Here is a 22,597-nt window from a genome sequence, read left to right as displayed (position 1 = left end):
TGACAAGCCCGGGAGAGGGCTTGGGGGGCGTGAGCTGGGGTGGGTGGCACAGGGTACCCCCACCTCCCTCTCTAACATTCACACCTTCCACGAACAGCTGGAGCTCTACCACACGGTGATGTATCGCAACTACCAAAGAAAGAACGACATGGATGAGCCGCCGCCCTTCGACTATGGCTCTGGCGATGAGGACGGCAAGAGTGAGAAGAGGAAGAACAAGGACCCACTGTATGCCAAGATGGAGGAGCGCTTCTATCGCTACGGCATCAAGCCGGAGTGGATGATGATCCACCGCATCCTGAACCACAGGTGAGGCTGCCTTCTCTGTGTGCACTGCTGCACGGGGCCAGTGCTTTGGGGCCTCTGCTCGGAGCTGTGGGTGCGGCAGGGCACCCCACGGCTGGTGGTCTCTCTGCAGTCAGGAAGGTGTCATTCAACACGTTCACCCTTGTGGTGGCAGGACAACCCCTGCGGGACCTGATTATTGGTCTGTGAACCTTGAACAGAGCAGGATCCCCAGTAACGTGGGACCCCTGGCTCCCAGGCTCCTTCCAGCTTCCTGCCTATGAAGCAGACTGGGTCTGAGATAGGAGGGTGTTCCCATTATGATCACATTGATCACATCTGCCAAAAGTAATGTGTCCTTGTCTCCAAATTCAAGAGTAGGCCCAGCAAGGTTAAGTCATTGCCTAGTTACTCAGCTGAAGTGCCAGGCTTGGGATTTGAACTCAGCACTTTCCAACAGCATCCACCAAGGCTCTAGGTATGTTTCTAGGTCTCCTGTGCTGGCCAGCTCAGACACACTGGGTCTGGATATGGCTCTCCCGGGTGGCATGAGGAAGATTGCCAGTATTGCAGTCTCTGTGAGTGCCAGGCTGGGGCACATGGTGGCAGAACCTACCTTCCTTCCTTCCTTCCTTCCTTCCTCTCTGCTCCCCCCCCCCCGCCCCATTGTACCAGTCCTAGGGCTTGAACTAAAGGCCTGAGCACTGTCCCTGAACTTTTGTACTTCAGGCTAGCACTCTACCACTTGAGCCACAGCTCTACTTTAGTCTTTGTTTGGGTGTTTAATTGGAGATAAGGGTCTCCCAGACTTCCTGCCTGAGATGGCTTTGAATGAGGATCCTGAGCTCTCAACCTCCTGAGTGACTAGGATTATAGGCGTGAGCCACTGGTGCCCGGCCTGGAACCTACTTTCTTAGCCACTGTTGTGGCCTCCTCGTGCTCCTGTGACAAATCTGAGCTGAGCAGCCTGGAAATGCTCCAGGTGACTTAGTAATTAGAAACTGGAGGAGATCTGGAGGAGGAGGCAAGGGGCTGGGGGCTGGCTGGTTGGAGAGGAGTTGGTATGGTGGTGGATAGTGGGAGTTCCTGCTGACTTTGGGGTTCAGGTACTTGAGAACAGGCAATGGCTACAGGAGTGCCCGCTACATGGTAGCAGTCTGGAGCTCTGAACCTCCCCCACAAGCCCCATCTTCAGGGCTCTGCCTTTCTGGGGCTGACACGGGTGACCTTCCTCACTGTGGGCAGGGCAGAGTTTAAGGACATGTACCAGATGCTCAGATTCCTGACCCCGCTCCCCATTTTTGCTGAGCTTTGTGGCTGTGGGCACCCATCCCTTCTTTTCTCCTGTGACATGGGCCGCGGTGAAGCTAAAGGGTTTGTCAGGAGCTTGCCGGGGCGGCCTGTGACAGGAGACTGTAGAACATGACTGAGCGGTCATGTGGTTGTGAAATGTCCCTGTCCCTCCTCCAGGAGGATGATCCTTTTCCTGTGGGAACCTGAGCCCCACCTTGAATTTGACCCTCACTTTTTTTTTAACCTTTATCCAATTGTAAGCTAAAAGCATAAATGGTGGTTTTTCTCTGTCTTCCAGAGTGGAACAGGTGACTCTTCCTAGAATTTATTCCCTGGTGTCTGCATAATGACCAATTATTTATTGAAAAAAAAAAGCCATTGGTTTCCATGGTGATGGGGAATCAGTTTTGCTCTTAACAGTCCCTGGGCCAGCTACAGCACTGCTCCCCCATCTTTTTTGCTCGCCACTGGTGTTCAGGGGCCCCACAGCGCTCTGGCCGTGCTGAGCGCCCTGGCCTGGTGATCTGATGCACTCATTTGGATGAGAAGCCCTGACAGGATTGAGCTGTACACTGCTGACCATAGGTCCTTGTGCTCAAAAGTGTTTGGAAGAGGCCATGTCCCTGAATCTTTGCCTCCTTTTTACCTCCCTGATGGGCACAGCTAAGCGTCCTTCACTAGCTTCTACCCCAAGGGAGAGTGCAGAAGTCCTGTATCCAGACTCCATGGCAGCAGGGGCTGGAAGGGACCATGTGTGCTGCCCTCAGCCCCCGTTAGCTCCGCCTCTCAGTGGCCTTCTCTTTGTGGCTCTGCCACTTCCCACTGACTGACCCTCACCAGCCCCCATGAGCTGGGTGGCCTCAGAGGACCTCCTGCACCCATCTGGGTCCTTTACCCCTGGTGTCTTCCTCTTATGTCCTCATTCCCCTCTCCGGTTCTGGTAATATGCCTAAAACTCAAGGCCTGTCCCTTAGATTTTTTTTTTTTGGGTCCGATCATGGGCCTGGGCTCTGTCCCTCAGCTCTTCAGCTCAAGGCAAGCGCTCTACCACTTGAGCCACAGCGCCACTTCCGGCTTTTTTCTTTTTGCTTATGTGGTGCTGAGGAATCGAACCCAGGGCCTCAGGCATACAAGGCAAGCGCTTTACCACTGAGCCATCTTCCCAGCCCAGATTTTTTTTTTGTAGCCACAATTCTACTTCTAGCTTTTTGGTGGTTAATTAGACATAAGAGCCTCAAGGACTTTCCTCCTCACCCTGGCTTTGGACCACAGTCCTCAGATCTCAGCCTCCTGAGTAGCTAGGAAGATAGGTGTGAGCCATTGGCATCCAGCTTGGCCTTCTCTTGATGGAGCCACTGTCCCAGGACCTGCATCACGGGGGGAGGGTCCTGCCTCAGACCCCCACTGTGGCTGCTGACCCAAGTGACCAGTGCCATCCTCACTGTCTGTACCCTGTGCTGTAGCTTCGACAAGAAGGGGGAAGTCCACTACCTCATCAAGTGGAAGGACCTGTCCTATGACCAGTGCACCTGGGAGATTGATGACATCGATATCCCCTATTATGACAACCTGAAGCAGGCCTACTGGGGTCACAGGTGGGCCTGGGGTCCACAGCCTTGGGCTGGGCACAGCCTTGGGTGGGTGGGTGGCTCTTCCTGGCCTGAGCTTTGCTCACTTTTTCTTTTCCCCTGAGACCAAGACTCAGACTTGATATCTGATGATATCCCTCATTGGCTGGGGCTCTACCACCTGAGCCGTGCCTCCAACCCCCAGTTTTGCTCACTTGAATCGGATACTCTTCCCCAGGGAGCTGATGCTGGGAGAGGATGCCAGGCTGCCTAAGCGGCTGCTCAAGAAGGGCAAGAAGTTGAAGGATGAGAAACAGGAGAAGCCGCCGCCAGATACGCCCATTGTGGACGTGAGTGGAGAGGTGTGGCGGGGGGAGGGGTGTGCCAGGCCAGGCAGTGCTCCTGGATTGTGTGCTCCAAGGCACACCCTGGCTGATGGGCAGTGGGGAGGGGGACCACTGGTGGCACAACTGTTGCGTGACCACACACCATTCTTACCTGCGAGGACACCCTGGGTCATGCCCTGGGATGTCTGCTAGTGCCTGGCCCTGACTTGGTACCAAGAGGACAAGGGTGTGAAAAAGATGTGGGCCCTCGTCAGGTGCTGGTGGCACACACCTATAATCCTAGCTACTCAGGAGGCTGAGATCTGAGGACTGCAGTTTGAAGGCAGCCTGGGCAGGAAAGTCTGTGAGACTGTTATCTCCAGTTAATCACCAAAAAGCTGGAAGTGGAGCTGTGGCTCAAGTAGTAGAACATGTCAAGGATAGTATTCAGACCCCTGAGGTCAAGCCCCAGGTCTCCCCTCCTCCCTCCCCGTGATACACACACACACACTCACACACACAAACTGTGGGCCCTGTTTCAAGAAGTGAACCTCTTCCCAGAGGCCCATGGGAGGTCACTGGCAGGGCGGAAGGTCCATGGGTCCAGTGCATCTGGGAGATGGCCCAGAGCTGCAGGAGATGGGAACATGCTAGCCTTTTGGGTAAGTGGAGGCCACATGGCTGGGTGCAGCCAGTTCATTACTCACCCAACCATACTGACAAGGTTCCCCTGAGGTGCTGCGTGGATCTGGAGAAATTGGGCCAACGTGGTCTCCACAACCTGGCCTCCAGGCAGAGAATTCCACCTTTGTCCTTGATAGAAGCAGCAGAGGGTGTATATTGTGGAAGCACCTAGGCCTGTCTGTTGCTAGGGAGGGCTTCCTGGAGGAGTAGACATCTAGTCTAGACACTGAGGAAGAGTTAGGAAGATGGCAGGGAGTGGGAAGTGTGTTCTAGGCTGAAGAACTTGGGTGCGCAAAGGCTGGTGACCTGTGGCCCAGGCTTCAGGGTATGTCTGGATCTCCCGTAGCCCACGGTGAAGTTTGACAAGCAGCCGTGGTACATGGACTCCACTGGCGGCACGCTGCACCCGTACCAGCTGGAGGGCCTCAACTGGCTGCGCTTCTCCTGGGCCCAGGGCACCGACACCATCCTGGCGGACGAGATGGGCCTGGGCAAGACTGTGCAGACCATCGTGTTCCTGTACTCGCTGTATAAGGAGGTGGGCAGGGGGCGGCTGTGCAGAGTGCGGGGAGGGGACGCGGGCCACCCCTGGCTGGCCCGCTCACTGCCTCAGGATCTCTGTGCAGGGCCACTCCAAGGGGCCCTACCTGGTCAGTGCGCCCCTGTCCACCATCATCAACTGGGAACGGGAGTTTGAGATGTGGGCGCCTGAGTTCTACGTGGTCACCTACACGGGAGACAAGGAGAGCCGTTCGGTGATCCGAGAGAACGAGTTCTCCTTCGAGGACAACGCCATTCGCAGTGGGAAGAAGGTGTTCCGGATGAAGGTGAGGGGCCTTGTCCTGGATGTGGCTGTGTCTAGTCTGGCCCAGGACCACAGGGCCCAGTGGGGCCTGGGGGCCTCATTCCCAGCCCCATGGAAGGGGGGTCCAAGGGCTGCCCATGGCCCCTGCAGAGGACACTACCCAGCAGCTTCTCATGACAAAGCTTGGTTCCTCAGACCTGCTTTCCCAAAGCTGGAGGGCTGTGTGTGTGTGTGTGTGTGTGTGTGTGTGTGTGTGCGCGCGCACGCGCGTATGCGTGCGTGCGTGCGTGTATGTCTGTGTGTGTGGAGGAGATTGAGAGAGGTCACACTCTCGCAAAACCTGAAGAGACCACCATCCTGCTGCCTCAGGCAGCTTCCGGAGCTGCATCTTCCGTCCAGGCTCTGCCTGCACCTGTGTCCTCCCCTCGGGCCCATCTCTTACTTTCTTATAAAAACACTGCACATAACGAACACATTGAGAGCCATCAACCTCATCTTAACTATGTCTGCAAAGATCCCGTGTCCAAAATTGCATCCAGGTGGACATGAATTTTAGGGGGTGCGGTGGCACTGTTCAGCCCAGTACACCAGCTGTGTCAAGTCACAGATCCTCTTTGTGCCTCATTCTTCTCAGCAAAAAAGAGCTCGCAGAGCTGGGGGGAGGATCAGGAGTTGGCGATCGCTGGGCCGGGCCTGTTGCACTCCATCCTGCCACAAATCCCCAGAGGGCTTTGGCACAGACAGCCTGCTGCCCGGACTGCACTTGGAGGAGGACGGGACTCAGGCCCTTAGCTACTACTAGTGCTTGCAATGGGTACTGCGCCGAGGCTGGAGAAGTCTTCCAGAGCTACGGAGTGTATCACCTTGGCTTTGGCTGTGGTCCTGGAGTAGTTGTGGCTGCCAAGAGATGCCCGAAATGGTCTGCTGAGGCCATGTGATGGCACATGCCTGTGAACCCAGTTCCATGAGAGGCTGAGGAAGGAGGACTTCAGTGTGGGGCTAACCTCAGGCAAAAAGTATGAGACCCTATCTGAAAAGAAGGAAAAAAGGACTTTGAGTCCCTGAGTTCAAAACCCTCTAGTGCCAAAAAAGAAAAGAGAAACTGGGTATCCTGCTGGAGCCAAGGAATTTCCTGTCTCAGACGTGGCTGCGGGGACAAATGTTGTCCAGGTCAATTAGTTAATCACAGAAAGAACTTTGCTTCGCTCCTGTCAGGGTCTCGCTGTGACCAGGCATTTCACAGCTGTCCTCATCTTAGTTTTTTAATTTCTTTTTTGTGCTGGTCCTGGGGCTTGAACTCAGGGCCTGGACATTGTCTCAGAGCTTTTGTGCTCTATTAGTTGAGCTACAGCTCTACTTCCTGCTTTTTGGTGGTTAATTGGAGATAAGAGTCTCAGAGACTTTCCTGCCCGTGTTGGCTTTAAACCGCGTTCCTCAGCTTTCAGCCTCCTGAGTAGGCGTGAGCCTCTGGCATCTCTATATTTCTTAACAACCCTAACAATGTACAGAAAACATCTGTACATTGAGTATGGGTGCAGTGCGATCATTTTCTAATGTTTTCTGTCTGAGGCTGGCTGCCTGTTGGATGTGGAGGCCTCAGGCACAGAGGACTGACTTTATTTTTCATTATCCCCAAATGCGCGCTCTCAGGGCCTGTGAGCCTTGAGCCTCAGCTGCTCCACGTTGCCTGGTGGCCAGCGTCTTCCTCTCCTGTCTTGAACTGGCCAGGCTACTGGGCTCTCCAGAGTCTTTATGCTAGTACTGGGGTTTGAACTCGTTTCACATTTGCCAGGCAGGCACTGTCTTGCTTGAGCCATGTGAGAACCTGTTTTGTTTTGTTTTGTTTTGTTTTTGGTCCAGTCATGGGGCCTGAACTCTGGGCCTGGGCGCTGTCCCTCAGCTCTTCAGCTCAAGGCTAGCACTCTACCACTTGAGCCACAGCGCCACTTCCAGCTTTTTTCTTTTTGCTTATGTGGTGCTGCGGAATTGAACCCAGGGCCTCTGGCATGCAAGGCAAGCGCTCTACCACTGAGCCACCTTCCCAGCTTGTTTTGTTCTTTTTAATGTTATTATAAAGGTGATGCACAGAGGGGTTACTGTTTCATGTCAGGTGATGAATATGTTTCTTTTTGAACAGCGTCACTCCTTCCTTCTTTCACATCAGCCCTTTTTTAGTGATTGTGTGTGTGTGTGTGTGTGCGCGCGCACCCACGTGTGCATGTGTGCTGATACTATGGCTTGAACTCAGGGCCTCACACTTGCTCAGCTTTTGTGCTCATGGCTGGCGCTCTACCACTTGAGCTGTTCCTGGAGATGGAACCTTGTGGGCATTTTCTTCTGGGCTTGTGCCATCTCTGATCTCAGTAGCTAGGATTATAGGCATGAGCCAGCAGTGCCTAACTGCTTTAGCAATTATTTTTTTTTGTCGGTCATAGGGCGTGAACTCTGGGCCTGGGCGCTGTCCCTGAGCTTTTCAGCGCAAGGCTAGTGCTCTACTACTTGAGCCACAGTGCCACTTCTGGTTTTCTGGTGGTTTATTGGAGATAAGAGTCTCACAGACTTTCCTGCCTGGGCTGGCTTTGAACCTCGATCCTCAGATCTCAGCCTCCTGAGAGGCTAGGATTTCAGGCGTGAGCCACTGGTGCCCGGCTTGCTTTAGCAATTTTTTTAGATAGGGTCTTGAGCTTTTTTGCCAGGGCTTGCTTTGACCATGATTCTTGTGCATAGGTAGGATAACAGATGTTAACTACCATGCCTGGTCTTTTGTTAGGCTAGGATCTCACTAATCTGCCTGGGCTAGCCTTGAGCTGTGATTCTCTTAATCTGAGTAGCTGGGACTACAGGAGTGAGCTACTATGCCTGACCACTCCTTCTTGTCAACCACATTTGTTATCCCTGGTCCACCTGCCCTTGGTTGCCTCCTCCTCAGTGCTGGTCTCTCCCTCCAGAAAGAAGTACAGATCAAATTCCACGTCCTGCTCACCTCCTACGAGCTCATCACCATCGACCAGGCCATCCTGGGCTCCATTGAGTGGGCCTGCCTGGTGGTGGACGAGGCCCACCGACTCAAGAATAACCAATCTAAAGTAGGTGCCGTGTCCATGGGGCTCAGGCCCGTCCTGGGTGGGGCCCTCCGTGCCACCCTTGCCCCTTCACAGGCCCCTTTCCTCCCTGAAGTTCTTCAGGGTCTTGAACAGCTACAAGATTGATTACAAGCTGCTCCTCACGGGGACTCCGCTTCAGAACAACCTGGAGGAACTCTTCCATCTCCTCAACTTCCTGACTCCAGAGAGGTTCAAGTACGTCTCCCCAGTCTGGCAGGAAGGGCCAGGGGCCCAGTGTGGCTCTGAGAGTGGTCAGGCCGCTGGGCCTTGGCTCTCATCAGGTGGGAGCATGAGCAGATGGGCTCGGGTGCGGGGGGGGCACCGACACCTGCCGAGTCCTGGGAAATCTCAGCTGCTGCGAGTACCTTAGTTTCTCCTTTTTCTGCTCCCCCTAGACCCCCCTCCCCATGTACTTGCGGCTCAGTCCTTTTCCATCAGAGACCCAGGTGATTCACCTGAGTGAGTGATGAGAGGCTGGGGTGAAGGTGCACCCCATTTCTTCAGCCTCCTCATTTTCACTTATCCCTATGCTTTGCTAAGAGTTGGGGTATCCAGAGTGAAGATTGTTAATTTTAGCATCAGGATGTTGACTCAAGGGCAGGTGGTGGCTTGTCTACACTTGGACACCCATCAGCCTCAGTTTCCTTGTCTGAAATGTGGGCTCATCATGCAAGGATGGCTTGAGGAGGGTAGAGAGGGCTGTAAGGTACAGGGTGATGCAGGCTACCCAGGGCAGTGCCAGGGTTCCCTGGCCACCAGCTGCTGGCCTGTGCTGGCCGGACCTTCCCCAACCCTAATCCTGAGTCCTTCTACAGAAGGCTGTGGCCTGCTTGGGTCTGCTGCTCCTAGCTCTTATCCCAGCTCTCTCTTGCAGCAATCTGGAGGGCTTCCTGGAGGAGTTTGCCGACATCTCCAAGGAAGACCAGATCAAGAAGCTGCATGACCTGCTGGGGCCACACATGCTGCGGCGGCTCAAGGCCGACGTGTTCAAGAACATGCCGGCCAAGACGGAGCTGATCGTCCGCGTAGAGCTGAGCCAGATGCAGAAGTGAGTGGAGGAACAGCCCGCCCCGCTGCCGGGCTTGTCTGCTAACCCCCATCTTTCCTGATCACATCCTGGGGGTTAGGGGGCATCTTTGGGGCCCCCTTTCCCTACCCTTCCCTTAAGGCCTCAACTCAGATCATAGTGACCTGAGTGCGAGGCTGCCTGACTCCGGCCCCAGGGCTTTGCCTCTCTGGCTCCCGGGTTCTCTACGTGGTGCCTGAAGGGCAGAGCCCGCTTGGAGGCGGCCACCCAGGCACAGCCGACTGCCCCGTCGTCTCCCCGCCGCAGGAAGTACTACAAGTTCATCCTCACGCGGAACTTCGAGGCGCTGAACTCCAAGGGGGGCGGGAACCAGGTGTCGCTGCTCAACATCATGATGGACCTCAAGAAGTGCTGCAACCACCCCTATCTGTTCCCCGTGGCTGCCGTGGTAGGTTCCCTGTGGCCTTTGTGGTGGTGTGTTCCTCGTGTCCACTGTGAGGACTTCCACATGTGCGGCCAGGGGCTTAGGCTCTCACATACGAGGCGGTGTGGGTCTCCATCCTTCCAGAAGTTTCCTAGTCTCCTGGGCTCTGGGGATCAGCCGTGGGAGCCCTGTCACCCTCTCCTGAGTGTGAGGCGAGGCGGAGGGGAGGTGCTGCACGCAGGGCTGTGAGCCAGGAAGGAGGAGCTGAGGGTCTTGTCCGTTCTCCTTCACTGCTCCCCCAGTGTGCAGTCGCTGGGTGGCCGCACCAGTGACGCGTCCCCAGGCAGCCCCAGGCCCTCTCAGGAGGAGGGGCAGAGGCATTCTGTGTCTTGGCTCCTGATTTGTCCTGCCTGGCTTGGGTGGAGGGTTGGCCTGGCTCCAGTCACCCTCCATGACCACAGTGGCCAAGCTGATTCCTGCTGGGAAGACCATTTGTTGACATCTCAGGTCCTAGATGCCAGCCAGGGAGCGAGGCCGGGCAGGCTGGCGTGTGCACTGCCTGGAAACACGAGGCTGGAGCCGGAGCCAGAGCCTGTGCTGGCACCGCCCCTCCCATGCTGTCATCCTGCGTAGCCCTTGTCCCTGCATGCAGCCTCTTTTGGGTGGCATCAGAAAAGGGAGCCACTGAGGCCCTGCTTCTGCTGTGTCCGCAGGAGGCCCCCGTCCTGCCCAATGGCTCCTACGATGGCAGCTCTCTGGTCAAGTCTTCGGGGAAGCTCATGCTCCTGCAGAAGATGCTCAAGAAGCTGCGGGACGAAGGGCACCGGGTGCTGATCTTCTCCCAGGTGAGCCTCCCAGAGCCTAGCTCGCCTCCCACATCAACACCCTGCCCCAATGGCCGAGGGTACAGCCCTACCTGTGTCTGCCTGCCATGCCCTTCCTGCCACGTGGGTTGTGGTGGGAGTCAGTCCCCTGGGCCCTCACATGACTCGATCAAGTTCAAGCCAAAGGCCAGGGTCAACGTGCCCAGGGCCCACCTGCTATGAAGGCCAGCATCTCCCCACCTGCCCCCTGGCCTCTGTGTCCAGGCCGGTGTGATAGCCCTGCTCCCCCGCACTGCCCCACACCCCTGCAGCCTGGCCTCTCATTAAGACGGGGCTCTGGGGTTGTTCTGGGAGGGCCTCTCGGGAGCGCCTCTGCTTGGTCTTGGGGTTCCACTGTGGCGGTCTGCTTGGTCATGGCAAGGCCAGCCACCTGCAGAGGTTGCTTATTTCCTCTCTGCCGCCATGTGTACCTGGAGTGTGTCAGGCTCGAGGACACATACTAGTCTCCTCCTTCAGCCTAGAGGGGAGGCAGGGGCTCACGCTGCCTGGCTCTGTGGCTGGCTCTGCGGGGAGCCAGAGTGACGGCTCTGTGGGGTTCTGGGCTGAAAGGACTTCCCCAAGGGTTGGACGGAGCCAGGCCCTAACCCCAGAGTTTGAGATTCAGCTCCTCTGTGCACAAAGTCAAGTGAAACCAGCTGCTGAGCCCTGTGGCTCCTGACAGTGCCTGGCTGGGCAGCGAGCTGTGATCCTGGGTGAACAGTGGGCTGTATGTTCCTGGATAGACAGTGGCTATGGGGTCCTGGCTGGGCAGTGGGCCGTGCTGATGGTTTTCTATCCGGCTGAAGTACCTCAAGGCAGGAAGGAAATGGGGCCGGGGGAGCCTGGAAGGTCCTTTCCCCCTTTTCTCCTGGGGATCCACATCAGGGAAGGTGTCACAGAGGAGATGTCTGCCTTCCCAGCAGTTAGGGGCGGGTCTTCCAGAAGGGTCAGGCTCACATCCAAGGCTGTTGGAGGTGGTGTGGCTTTCACATGGCAAGATGGCGGGGTGAGGCTGTATTCTTCTCCAGTCCTGCCTCAGGCTACATGGCTCCCGTGCGTCTCCCCACTTAGTGAGCTGGTCGCCCCCCCCCCCCCCCGCCCTGTGGGGCCCTGGCCTGTGTGGTGCTTGATGCCAAAGCAGCTCGTAAACTCTTTCTCCTCTTCAGATGACCAAGATGTTGGATCTTCTGGAAGACTTCCTGGAGTATGAGGGCTACAAGTATGAGCGCATCGATGGCGGCATCACGGGTGGTCTGCGGCAGGAGGCCATCGACAGATTCAACGGTACCCACCCCGCCAAGGCTGCGTCAGAAATCCCACCAGTGGCTCCACAAACAGTGCTGGGAAGCGGACCTGTCCTGGGGTCACCAGTGTCCCTTGAGGGGTTTTTTTTCTCTTTTTATTGTGCTGGTCCTGGGGCTTAAACTCAGGGTCTGGTGGCTGTCCCTAAGCTTTTCTCTCCAGGCTGTCACTCTACCACTTGAACCCTAGCTCTACTTGTGGCTTTTTGGTGGTTAATTTGAGATGAGGCTCAATAGACTTTTCTGCCTGGGGTGGCTTTGAAACATGTTCCTCAGATCTCAGTCTCATGAGTAGCTGGGATTACAGGCATGAGCCACTTCGTTTATGGGACACAAACATTCATCTTTGGAACCTTCCAGGTCTGCTGGGGTTCTCGTGGGGTCAGTAGATGTTGCCTGCTCTGAGCAGTTAGGAATGGATAAGGAGAAAGGCAGATGACAGCATGGGTGGGATTATGGCCACTGTATTTGCTGGCTGTTTGCAAAATCAGCTTTCTAGGGCTGGAGGTAGTGATATATGCCTATAAGCACAGCTACTCGGGAGGTGGAGGTAGGAAAAGCATGGACGGACGCTGGCCTGTGTCAGCGTGGAAGGCAAACTAAACAAACTAACAAACTAAACAAACTAAAAGGGTATGGCTCAAGTGATAGAAGGCTAGCTCACGCCTGCCTACCAAGCTCAAGGCTCTGAGTGAGTATGAATTCCAGTATACAAGAAAGAAAGGAGACAGAAAGGAAAAGTAAGGAAAACAGACGCTAGGAAATGGGCTTTCTTCTGGCCCCGGCTTTGGTTCCCTCCTTGGCTCTGAGCCCCATGGCAGAGTGGTGGGGGAGGGTGGCTTCATGGACCCAGGTGCGGTTCCCAGGCCCTCCTGACTGTCGGTGTGGCTGCCGTCTTGGATGGGGTTGAAGGGCCTTGTCCTGTTCCTCTGCCAGCAATCTGTTGCCACAGTTCCTGCCCCTCCTGCCCTCCCATCTACCCTCCACCTGCCCCCTGCCCAGGTGTGCCCGGCTAACCCACCCCCACCTGCTGCTCTTTTCAGCCCCTGGAGCCCAGCAGTTCTGCTTCCTGCTTTCAACCCGCGCAGGTGGGCTGGGCATCAACCTGGCCACAGCGGATACGGTCATCATCTATGACTCGGACTGGAACCCCCACAACGACATCCAGGTCTGTGCGTCCTGCCCACCGTCAGCACCCCGTTCTGCACCCATTCCTGTCCATGCCCCGCCCCTCCCTGTCTCTCTGGGCCTCTCTCTCTCTCTCTCTGCTGTGGAGTCCTGGCCCCATGTGGCACTGTGGGTGGTGAGTGGGGCGGGAGGCGAGCAGGGCTCTGTCCTGTCCCTCCAGCTGCCCACGGCACCGAGGGAGAAATGGGCCCAGCGAGGGCAGGGCAGCCGTCTGAGGCACAGGGGTCTGTTTTGCCAGCCCTGTTCCCATCTCCCTTGGGGTTGGGCACAGAAGTGGGCAGGATCCATCGGCACTTTTGGAGAGGGGATGAGGAGCAGAGTGGGGCCTGCCGGGGTGGGCGGGTGGACGGTGAGGCCTAGGCACCTGGGGTAGGGACACAGGCACACTGAGTGCACACAAAGTCATGTCACCTACACACACAGGTACACCAGGAGGGCCACATTATGTGGGCGATCCGATGCATAGTGCTGAGTCTGACACGTCCTTTGGGGGCAGTTTCTAGGCCACACTGCCTTTCCCAGGGGCCCCTGTGTCTTCTAGTCCCAGAGGGGCACCCTGACCACCATCATGTGACCGCACTCACACTGGCCTGTAGGCTACTCTGTCCCTTGCATGTACTCCTGCATCCCACAGTCATGGCTTTTTTTGGGGGGGGGGTCCGGTCGTGGGGCCTGAACTCTGGGCCTGGGCGCTGTCCCTCAGCTCTTCAGCTCAAGGCTAGCGCTCTACCACTTGAGCCACAGCACCACTTCCGGCTTTTTTCTTTTTGCTTATGTGGTGCTGAGGAATGGAACCCAGGGTCTCATGCATGCAATGCAAGCACTCTACCACTGAGCCACCTTCCCAGCCCATGTCATAGCTTTTTTTTTTGGTGTCCATCCTGGGGCTTGAACTCTGGGCCTGGGCTTTGTCCCTGAGCTTTTGTCTTCAAGTGCTCTACCACTTTGAGCTACAGCTCCAATTTTGGCTTTTGGATGGTTAATTGGAGATGAGTCTCCCAAACATTCCTGCATGGGCTGGCTTTGAACCATAATCCTCAGATTTTAGCCTCCTGAGTAGCTAGCGTGACAGGAGTAAGCCACTGGTGCCTGGCTTTATAGTCATTTAAAGTTTCCTCTGCGCAGGTAACACTTCTACTCAGCCTGGCTGCAAGGCCTCTAGACAGGCTGGGTGGGGTGGGCGGGGAGCGGGCAAGGTAGTGTGAATACTGACACACCTCACTGTCACAGTCAGCCCCTCGTGTGGTCCCAGGCTCTAGTGCCAGTCCTGCAGTGCCCAGCCCCGGACCCTCAGGTGAGGCTTGGATGCTAAACCATCATCTTTCCCAGGCCTTCAGCCGTGCCCACCGCATTGGGCAGAACAAGAAGGTGATGATCTACCGCTTTGTGACGCGGGCCTCTGTGGAGGAGCGCATCACGCAGGTGGCCAAGCGCAAGATGATGCTCACACACCTGGTGGTGCGGCCGGGCCTGGGCTCCAAGTCGGGCTCCATGACCAAGCAGGAGCTGGACGACATTCTCAAATTCGGCACGGAGGAGCTCTTCAAGGATGACGTGGAGGGTAGGCTTGTCCTGCTTGGGAGTTGGTGGGTGTTTGGGGGCGGGGGGCCTGCTTGAGACACACAGACACACACAGACACACAGACACAGACACACACACACACACAGACATAGACACACACACACAGACACACAGACACAGACACAGACACAGACACAGACACACACACACACACACAGACACACAGACACACAGACACACAGACACACACACACACACACACACACACACACACACACACACACACACACACACACACACACACACACACACACACACACACACACACACACACACACACCAGGACTTGCTGCCGACCCAGTGGTTGCTCTGTGCTCCTGCCGCGCTCCAGGCATGATGTCCCAGGGCCAGAGGCCTGTCACACCCATCCCTGACGTGCAGTCCTCCAAGGGCGGCGCTCTGGCTGCCAGCGCAAAGAAAAAGCACGGGAGCACCCCACCAGGTAGGCCCCACCGAGCCCGGCCCCTGGGCTGCCCCCCTTCTCCCCCCCACGGTAGCTGTCCTCATGGCCTCTCCTGTAGTGTCCTGAGAGGCTGCGGTGTGTGTGATCTGGTCAGAGGAGGGACAGGAGATGGGGGGTTGGCTTCTGGGCTAGAGGTTGGACCTGGGCTCCCCGGTGTCCCCACACCACACCGTGCTGCCCTCAGGTGACAACAAGGACGTGGAGGACAGCAGCGTGATCCACTATGACGATGCGGCCATCTCCAAGCTGCTGGACCGGAACCAAGATGCCACGGAAGACACGGAGCTGCAGAACATGAACGAGTACTTGAGCTCCTTCAAGGTGGCGCAGTATGTGGTTCGGGAGGAAGACGGCGTGGTAAGAACCCCCCAGCCGCGTCCTGCTCTCCCCTGACACTCCCCGGGCTGTGACCCCGCCTCCTGGCCTGGCAGACCACTCCCTGCTCTGAACACTCTGGACACTGCTCTCCATAGCCCACAGCACATCTGAGGTTCCCCCCTGCATCTGGGGCCCGTGGTGGCCTCTCCATCTCCCCAACTCCTCCCCACCTCCTGGCACACCCTGGATGCCGGCTAACTTCCCTCTTGAAACAAGTCCCTGAGGGGAGGGCTGGGCTTTGTCAGTCTGTGTCCCAGTGCCTGCAAGGCCAGAAAGGCTCGTGGTGAGCGAATGAATGGATGTGAGAGTGGATGACTGAAGCAGGGGCAGGGAGGGGAAGACCCTCCCGGTTGGGGGCGATCAGAAGGGGGGCTTCCTGCAGGAGGCAGGCTGCTCCCCAGGGGGCAAGGGCTTGGTGAAGGGCGGGGCGGTGCCTGCTAGCCCCAGCCCTGCACCTGCAGGAGGAGGTGGAGCGGGAGGTGATCAAGCAGGAGGAGAACGTGGACCCCGACTACTGGGAGAAGCTGCTGCGGCACCACTACGAGCAGCAGCAGGAGGACCTGGCGCGCAACCTGGGCAAGGGCAAGCGCATCCGCAAGCAGGTCAACTACAACGACGCCTCGCAGGAGGACCAGGGTGCGTGGCACGGGCCCCGACTCCGCCCGGCCTGTGGCTGGCGGGGCTGGGGTGGTGTGAGGTGGCAGCTGGGGCTGGTGCGGGGGGGGGGGGGAGAGAATGGAAGCCTGGGAGACAGCGGAGGACAAGGGGGATGTGGGCCCAGCTGCCACACCACTTTCTCGCTCTAAAATGGGGACTGGGTGGGTAGGTGGGGTCATGAAGTGAGCTCACGGGCGGTACTTGGTGGCCACTGTCGGGGGTAAGGACCGGGCAGGATGGGCAGTGCAGGGGCTCCGCCTGGCCCTGGGTGTGCCAGGCTGGGGTTCTGCACACATCACCCACCCCGCACCCCTGCAGAGTGGCAGGACGAGCTTTCGGATAACCAGTCCGAATATTCCATCGGCTCTGAGGACGAGGATGAGGACTTCGAGGAGAGGCCGGAAGGGCAGAGTGAGTGTCAGTGCCGGAAGCCTGGGCCAGCACCCTGCGGGCTCTGGCTGTCCTGGGCTGAGCTGGGGGGCGGGGGGACCCTCCCCTGAGAGTTTGCCATGGGCTGTCCTCCAGGCGGGCGGCGACAATCCAGAAGGCAGCTGAAGAGCGACCGAGACAAGCCCCTGCCACCTCTGCTGGCTCGAGTGGGTGGCAACATCGAGGTGGGACCCCTGCCCCACCTCTCCAGCCCCTTCCTGCCAGCCACCCCTGGGGCATGGAGCCGGGGGGCTGGGAGCGCGCGTAGGGTCCCAGGCCTGGACACACAAGGCTTTGTGCCCTGGCCAGGTGCTGGGCTTCAACGCCCGCCAGCGGAAGGCCTTTCTGAACGCCATCATGCGCTGGGGCATGCCCCCCCAGGACGCCTTCAACTCCCAGTGGCTGGTGCGCGACCTCCGTGGGAAGAGTGAGAAAGAATTTCGGTGAGAGGCCCGGCGTCCAGGGTGCACGCCCCCTTCTCCTGGTGACAGGGGCACTCGTGGATGGCCTCTGGGGAGTTGGCAGTCTTCTGGTGTTGGGTTTGGGGTGCTGGACAGGGCGGGCCAGCTGCCATTGCCCAAACCAGCTGGGAGGAGCTGGGCTGTCCAGGGCGAGGGCTCCCCCCCCCCCACCAGGGAGGCCACTTCTGTGCCTGGGCCAGCAGCGGGCCAGGGGGTTCCTGCCAGTCCCCTACTCCTGAGCCCTGGTCCGCCCCTCTAGAGCCTACGTGTCCCTCTTCATGCGGCACCTGTGTGAGCCGGGGGCGGATGGCGCCGAGACCTTTGCAGACGGCGTGCCCCGGGAGGGCCTGTCCAGACAGCACGTGCTCACCCGCATCGGGGTCATGTCACTGGTTAGGAAGAAGGTGGGTGAGTAAGCCTGGACCGGCTTTCCTGCAGGGTCCTGGGGGCCCTGGCACGGCCCCCAGGACCAGCTGTGAGAGGGCAGGTGTCCGGCTGCCCAGGGCCCGAGCCATGTCCAGGGACTGGCCCGGAAGCTTTTCTGGGACAGGATGGTGGGAGGTGTCGGGGAGGTGGCATCTGCCTTGGCCTGAGGCAGAGAAGCCCAGCCCCGAGTGAAGGACACGCTCAGTCCCCTGGGCCTGAGCACACGCACTCTGTTCCTCTCCCACTACGGCAGGTTCAGGAGTTCGAGCACGTCAATGGGAAGTACAGCACCCCAGACCTGATTCCCGAGGGGCCGGAGAGCAAGAAGCTGCCTGGGGAGGTCATCTCGGACCCCAACACGCCGGTGCCCGCCAGCCCTGCCCACCTCCCGCCCGCCCCGCTGGGTCTGCCAGGTCTGGGGCCGGGTGGATGGGTGGGTGGTGAATGGGGGGTGGCGGTCGCCAGATGTGGTGTCCCCAAGTCCCTGCACACACCACAAGATGCAGGCCGCCCCAGGACCCTGCTGCGGAGATGTCTTCCCCGGGGTTTTCTGCCTAACAGCAGCCGTGGGGTTATGTTCACTCTGGTAAAGGCCTGGGGCATGGTGGTGCCTCCTCTGCCCCCTCCTCCCCGTATCCCTCGGGGGAGCCGCTGGCCCCCACTGTCCTCCCCACAGCTCGGCATCCTCTCTGCCTTCTACCCCCACACATTCGCTGTTGTGCGTGTTTCATAGAGGGGTCTGGCCAGCTGTACCCAGAAATCCCTCTCACCTCTCCCAGAGGTGCCTAGCCCCTAGAGAGCTTCCTGAGCACCAGGCCCCCTCTCTCTTTGTTGGGTACCCCATTCCATGCCTGCACCCACCTGTCTTGCCTCTTTCCCCTAATCTTTCAGACAAAATGGAAGCCCAGTTGGGCTACCTGGATGAGAAGGAGCAAGGGCTGCAGAAGCCAGAGAAGGCCCTGGACCCCCAGGTATGGAGGCCATAAGAGGCTTGACCGCTGTGGGGTGCGGTGGGGGTCCAGTTGGGGGTCTTCACAGACCTTTGCACAGTCAGGTAGAACCCAGACCCTCCGACTTGCGGTCTGGGGCTCTGGGTCTGGGAAGGGGCCGGCCTTGCGTTCGTGCCAAGCCTCCCACCTGCCCTGCCCTTCCTTAGGCCCTGCCCGCAGCCCTGGACAGAGCAGAGGCGGAAGACAAGCATGAGAGCTCTGACGGCAAGGACCGAGGCCGAGAGGAGCGGCCGGAGGAGGCAGAGAAGGCACAGCCCTCCCCGGAGCAGCTGCTGAAAGGTAAGTTCCCACGCCTCTGCCTCTGTATCCTGGAGAAGAGCGGGCCAGCGGGAGTTCCTTCCTGGCTGGGGGGTAGATAGGGGCTGTGTCTGAGCAGGGACTCAGATCTCCACAGGGGGAATTTAATGGCCCTGGTCACACAGAGATTCTGGTCCTGTGCTATGCTTTAATGATCGATTCTAACTCAATTGCACTCTGGTCTGAAAGTGGGAATCCTCTCGATTATGTTGAAATCTGCTTTCTGACTTGAGATGGTCAGATTTTCTGTAAGCACTGCGCATGCCTGCGGGGAAGGGTGTCAGCTCCTAATTGCTGGGTGTAAGGCCCAAAACACAAGCTTTAGACATACTAAGGTGTGTTCCCCCCCACCTTGCTAGTATTTAGTTTGATCACTTTTTAAAAGAGACTTTATGCTAATATCTTCCCTTGTGGTTATAGGTTCATGTCGTTCTTGTAAAGCCAGACATTGCTCACTGTCATATTGTGTGACTGGTTGCACATGTATTCAGGTGTTTATTTTTCTGGTGAAGTGAACCTCTAATTATCCTGTAATGACTAACATTCTTCTTGATACATTTTGCTTTGATATTAATTTTGCCTGATTTCTATGGATCTTACTTTTGTCTATCCATCTATTTACCTGTATTTGGTATACCGCTCTCTAGTCCTCTTTCCCTTCCTCCCTTCTTCCCTCCCTCTCTTGCCCACTCCCTTATTTATTTAGATACAGAGCCTTAGCATGTAACTCAGGCTCAAACTCATAACCCTCTTGCTTCAGCCTTCTAAGTGCTGGGATTAGAGGAGTACACCACTTAAATAATATATAAATAAATGTACTATGGTATATTACACATAGTATATTGGCAGTGGACTTCCTAAAACATGCAATCGGTTCATTCACAGAGCTGTGCAGATACACTGTTGGATAATTATAGCACTTTTTTTTGGTGCCAGTCCTAGGGCTTGAACATTTCTTGCTCAAGGCTAGCTCGTTATCACCTGGAGCTACAGCTGCTGGTTTATTTTAGTAGTTAATTGGAGATAAGCATCTCATGGACTATCTTGTCCAGACTGGCTTAGAATCACTATCCTCAGATATCATCATCTTGAGTACCTAGGATTACAGATGTGCACCACCAATACCCAGGCTTTTTTTGCATAATGTTTTGTGTGTGTGTGTGTGTGTGTGTGTGTGTGTGTGTGTGTGTGTGTGTGTGTGTGTGTGTGTGTGTGTGGTGGTATTAGGAGTTGAACTCAGGGCCTAGGCACAGTCTTTGAACTCTTTTGCTCAAGGCTAGTGTTCTAACCACTTGAGCTCTACTTCCTCTAGAACATTATCATTCAGAAAAAGAACTCCAGCTGGGCACTAAAAAAATCCTGAATATCTAGGATTATAGGCGTGAGCCACTGGCCTCCAGCTTCATGGACTTTTTACATATTCTTTAGCTGGTATAGGCCTGGAAAATGTTTTTTTCTGTACTTTTATTTCTCTGCGTAATTGTGTTTTAGGTATCTCCTGTAAACAATGGGACTTGCTTTAAATCTAATCGTGGAGTCCCTGTCTTCTAGCTAGGAAGTTTAATCTCTTTACATTTATTATATGTTACACAGGAATTTGATCAGCGAGATATAGAGAAGCCCACTTTCAGAGATCGAACTGGGAGTCCTTATTAAAATGCTGGTGTCACAAGTGGACTCATATCCCCCCAAAATTTTAATGTAGCTAGCACAAAGCTTATATACATCCAAATGTTTGTATGAATCTCTCTTTATACTACACTTGTCTGTTTAAATTTTTTTTTTTTTTTTTTTTGCATCGGTTGTGGGGCCTGGGCGCTGTCCCTGTGCTCTTCAACTCAAGGCTAGCACTCTACCGCTTGAACCACAGCGCCACTTCCTTGTCTCTTTTTTTTTCTTATTTTCTGCCATCTCTTGGAATTGATTGAATATTCCTTATAACCCCTTCCTCCCAACTCTTTTGGAAAGTTTATGGTTAATTCTGTTCTGTAGTCTTAAATTTTAACCCTCCATTTCCCCAAATAATAGGATTGCAGATAGTTTTAGGCAAGCACTCTACCACTAAGCCACATTCTTAGCCTTGGCCCAACATTTTAGTTTCAACTTGGTTTAACTTAAAACATTTTTTTCTTTGTTGTTGTTGGTAGGTTATGGGGCTTGAACTCAGGAGCTGTCCCTGAGCTTTTCTGCTCAAGATAGAGCTCTAACACTTTGAGCCACACAGCTCCACTTCTAGGTTTTGGGTAGTTAGTTGGAGATGAGTTTTATGGACTTTCCTGCCTGGGCTAGCTTCAAACCATAATCCTCAGATCTCAGCCTCCTGAGTAGTTAGGATTATAGGACTTTGTTTTAACTTTCTTAAGTACTTATTTCTGATTTTTTTCTTTTTCTTTTTTTAAGGCCTCTCAGTCTTGCTTGCCCTTCCTGCTCATGGCGGGTGCCATGAGCCTCCAGCCTGGCTTTCTGCTGGTTCAAAACTATCCTAAGCAGGATCATGGCTCAAAGCTAGCCTGAGACTTTGAAAACCATGATCCTTCAGATCTCAGTCGCCTGAGTAGCTAGGATTATAGTGTAAAGCACCAGTGCCTGGCTCGTGTATACATATTCAGCTCTTCTTTAGGTCTTCTCAGTCTTACCTGTTTCATGTTTGCTTTCTTGTTTATCATTGCTTCATTCAAGATTCCCTCTACTCAGGAGGCTGAGGTCCAGTGGTAGTTATGCATCTTGCCCACATTCCTGGGGGTGTGAGGGGAGTTGTGGGGTGAACACGGCTGCCCTGCTGCTGGACACTTTCTCAGGCCTCTGGTGTCGGTGCAAGGGGCCTGGTGGGGAGGAGGAGTGCGCTGGGGTGCTCCTGCACATCCGAGGGGCCTGGCTGGCTGGCTGGCTGGATGGATGGATGGATGGCTGGCTGGATGGATGGATGGCTGGATGGATGGATGGATGGCTGGCTGGATGGATGGATGGCTGGCTGGCTGGCTGGCTGGCTGGATGGCTGGCTGGCTGGCTGGCTGGATGGCTGGCTGGCTGGCTGGCTGGCTGGCTGGCTGGATGGATGGATGGATGGCTGGCTGGCTGGATGGATGGCTGGATGACTGGCTGGCTGGCTGGCTGGCTGGCTGGCTGGCTGGCTGGATGGATGGATGGCTGGATGGATGGATGGATGGCTGGATGGATGGATGGCTGGCTGGCTGGGGGTCCTGCTCCACCTGGGCCTCCACCCACGAGCCTTCCGTGTCTTACAGACGACGCGCCTTCTGAGAAGGAGAAAGTTCTGGACAAGCTGGAGCTGAGCCTGAGCCACAGCAGAGGGGATGGCAGTGATTTCAGGCCAGGTGGGGGTGTGTCCCTGTGCTCTGCCTGTGCCCTTGGGGGTGCTCCCCTGGCCCTGGCCAGCCTCCTGGGCACTGTCCCCAGGCCTGGGCTGGAGCTGGTGTTCAGAGGCCTGGGTCGCTCCCCCGCGGGGCTCAGTCGCCCCCTGTCCTAACCCCTCCTGCGGCCCCGCCGCCTAGAGGGGGGGAGGAGCATGCCATAGAGAGTGCTCTGGAACATTTGGGCTCAGCCTTCTCTAGAATGTTCTTGAATAGCAATCTTCAGGTCAGGTGCTTTGGGCGGCTCTGTCACCCGTGAACATGAGCTCTGCCTGTTCTGACAAGGGCCATTTTGATGCACCAGAGGGTGGCAGTGATAGGGGAGGGGATGCTGGCGGGGCCCCAAAACCTTGAGGACAGAGACGAGTCCTGCTGGCCTAGGGGTCCCCAGCGCTTGGCGGGAATAGGCTCTGGGCAGGGCTTTCTGGATGCAGAGAGTTTGGTCTGTCCCCCCCGCAGATGACCCCAAGGCCGAGGAGAAGGAGACCTCGGAAACACAGCAAAATGGTGACAGAGAGGAGGATGAGGAGGGGAAGAAGGAAGATAAGAGTGGGAAGTTCAAATTCATGTTCAATATCGCAGACGGAGGCTTCACAGGTGCTGGGGGGGGCAGTGGACTACCCCAGACTTCCTGCTTATGGCTCCCAGCAGTGTA

At 56.3% G+C, this 22,597-nt stretch overlaps 1 protein-coding gene across 5 annotated transcripts in view; it reads left to right on the top strand.

Annotated features, from left to right (window-relative positions):
* The window catches only part of Chd5 (chromodomain helicase DNA binding protein 5), a 54,477-nt gene that overhangs the window by 28,247 nt on the left and 3,633 nt on the right, over nucleotides 1–22,597 (top strand). For all 5 annotated transcript variants that reach the window (XM_070037189.1, XM_070037190.1, XM_070037191.1 and 2 more), the window contains exons 11-35: nucleotides 98–309; nucleotides 3,042–3,173; nucleotides 3,385–3,496; nucleotides 4,503–4,694; nucleotides 4,783–4,983; nucleotides 7,910–8,047; nucleotides 8,139–8,260; nucleotides 8,940–9,113; nucleotides 9,399–9,540; nucleotides 10,230–10,361; nucleotides 11,546–11,663; nucleotides 12,724–12,848; nucleotides 14,198–14,429; nucleotides 14,782–14,892; nucleotides 15,098–15,270; nucleotides 15,753–15,927; nucleotides 16,267–16,359; nucleotides 16,474–16,562; nucleotides 16,687–16,820; nucleotides 17,098–17,242; nucleotides 17,518–17,677; nucleotides 18,156–18,235; nucleotides 18,421–18,553; nucleotides 21,817–21,906; nucleotides 22,402–22,539. In XM_070037189.1, the coding sequence (XP_069893290.1) occupies nucleotides 98–309; nucleotides 3,042–3,173; nucleotides 3,385–3,496; nucleotides 4,503–4,694; nucleotides 4,783–4,983; nucleotides 7,910–8,047; nucleotides 8,139–8,260; nucleotides 8,940–9,113; nucleotides 9,399–9,540; nucleotides 10,230–10,361; nucleotides 11,546–11,663; nucleotides 12,724–12,848; nucleotides 14,198–14,429; nucleotides 14,782–14,892; nucleotides 15,098–15,270; nucleotides 15,753–15,927; nucleotides 16,267–16,359; nucleotides 16,474–16,562; nucleotides 16,687–16,820; nucleotides 17,098–17,242; nucleotides 17,518–17,677; nucleotides 18,156–18,235; nucleotides 18,421–18,553; nucleotides 21,817–21,906; nucleotides 22,402–22,539 (3,553 nt within the window). The remainder of the gene's footprint in view (nucleotides 1–97; nucleotides 310–3,041; nucleotides 3,174–3,384; nucleotides 3,497–4,502; nucleotides 4,695–4,782; nucleotides 4,984–7,909; nucleotides 8,048–8,138; nucleotides 8,261–8,939; nucleotides 9,114–9,398; nucleotides 9,541–10,229; nucleotides 10,362–11,545; nucleotides 11,664–12,723; nucleotides 12,849–14,197; nucleotides 14,430–14,781; nucleotides 14,893–15,097; nucleotides 15,271–15,752; nucleotides 15,928–16,266; nucleotides 16,360–16,473; nucleotides 16,563–16,686; nucleotides 16,821–17,097; nucleotides 17,243–17,517; nucleotides 17,678–18,155; nucleotides 18,236–18,420; nucleotides 18,554–21,816; nucleotides 21,907–22,401; nucleotides 22,540–22,597) is intronic.

The sequence above is a fragment of the Dipodomys merriami genome, unplaced genomic scaffold (genome assembly GCF_024711535.1).
Source record: "Dipodomys merriami isolate MVZ:Mamm:240054 unplaced genomic scaffold, mDipMer1.0.p SCAF_28, whole genome shotgun sequence".
Classification (NCBI taxonomy): domain Eukaryota; kingdom Metazoa; phylum Chordata; class Mammalia; order Rodentia; family Heteromyidae; genus Dipodomys; species Dipodomys merriami.
This window is presented reverse-complemented; position numbering and strand designations above follow the sequence as displayed.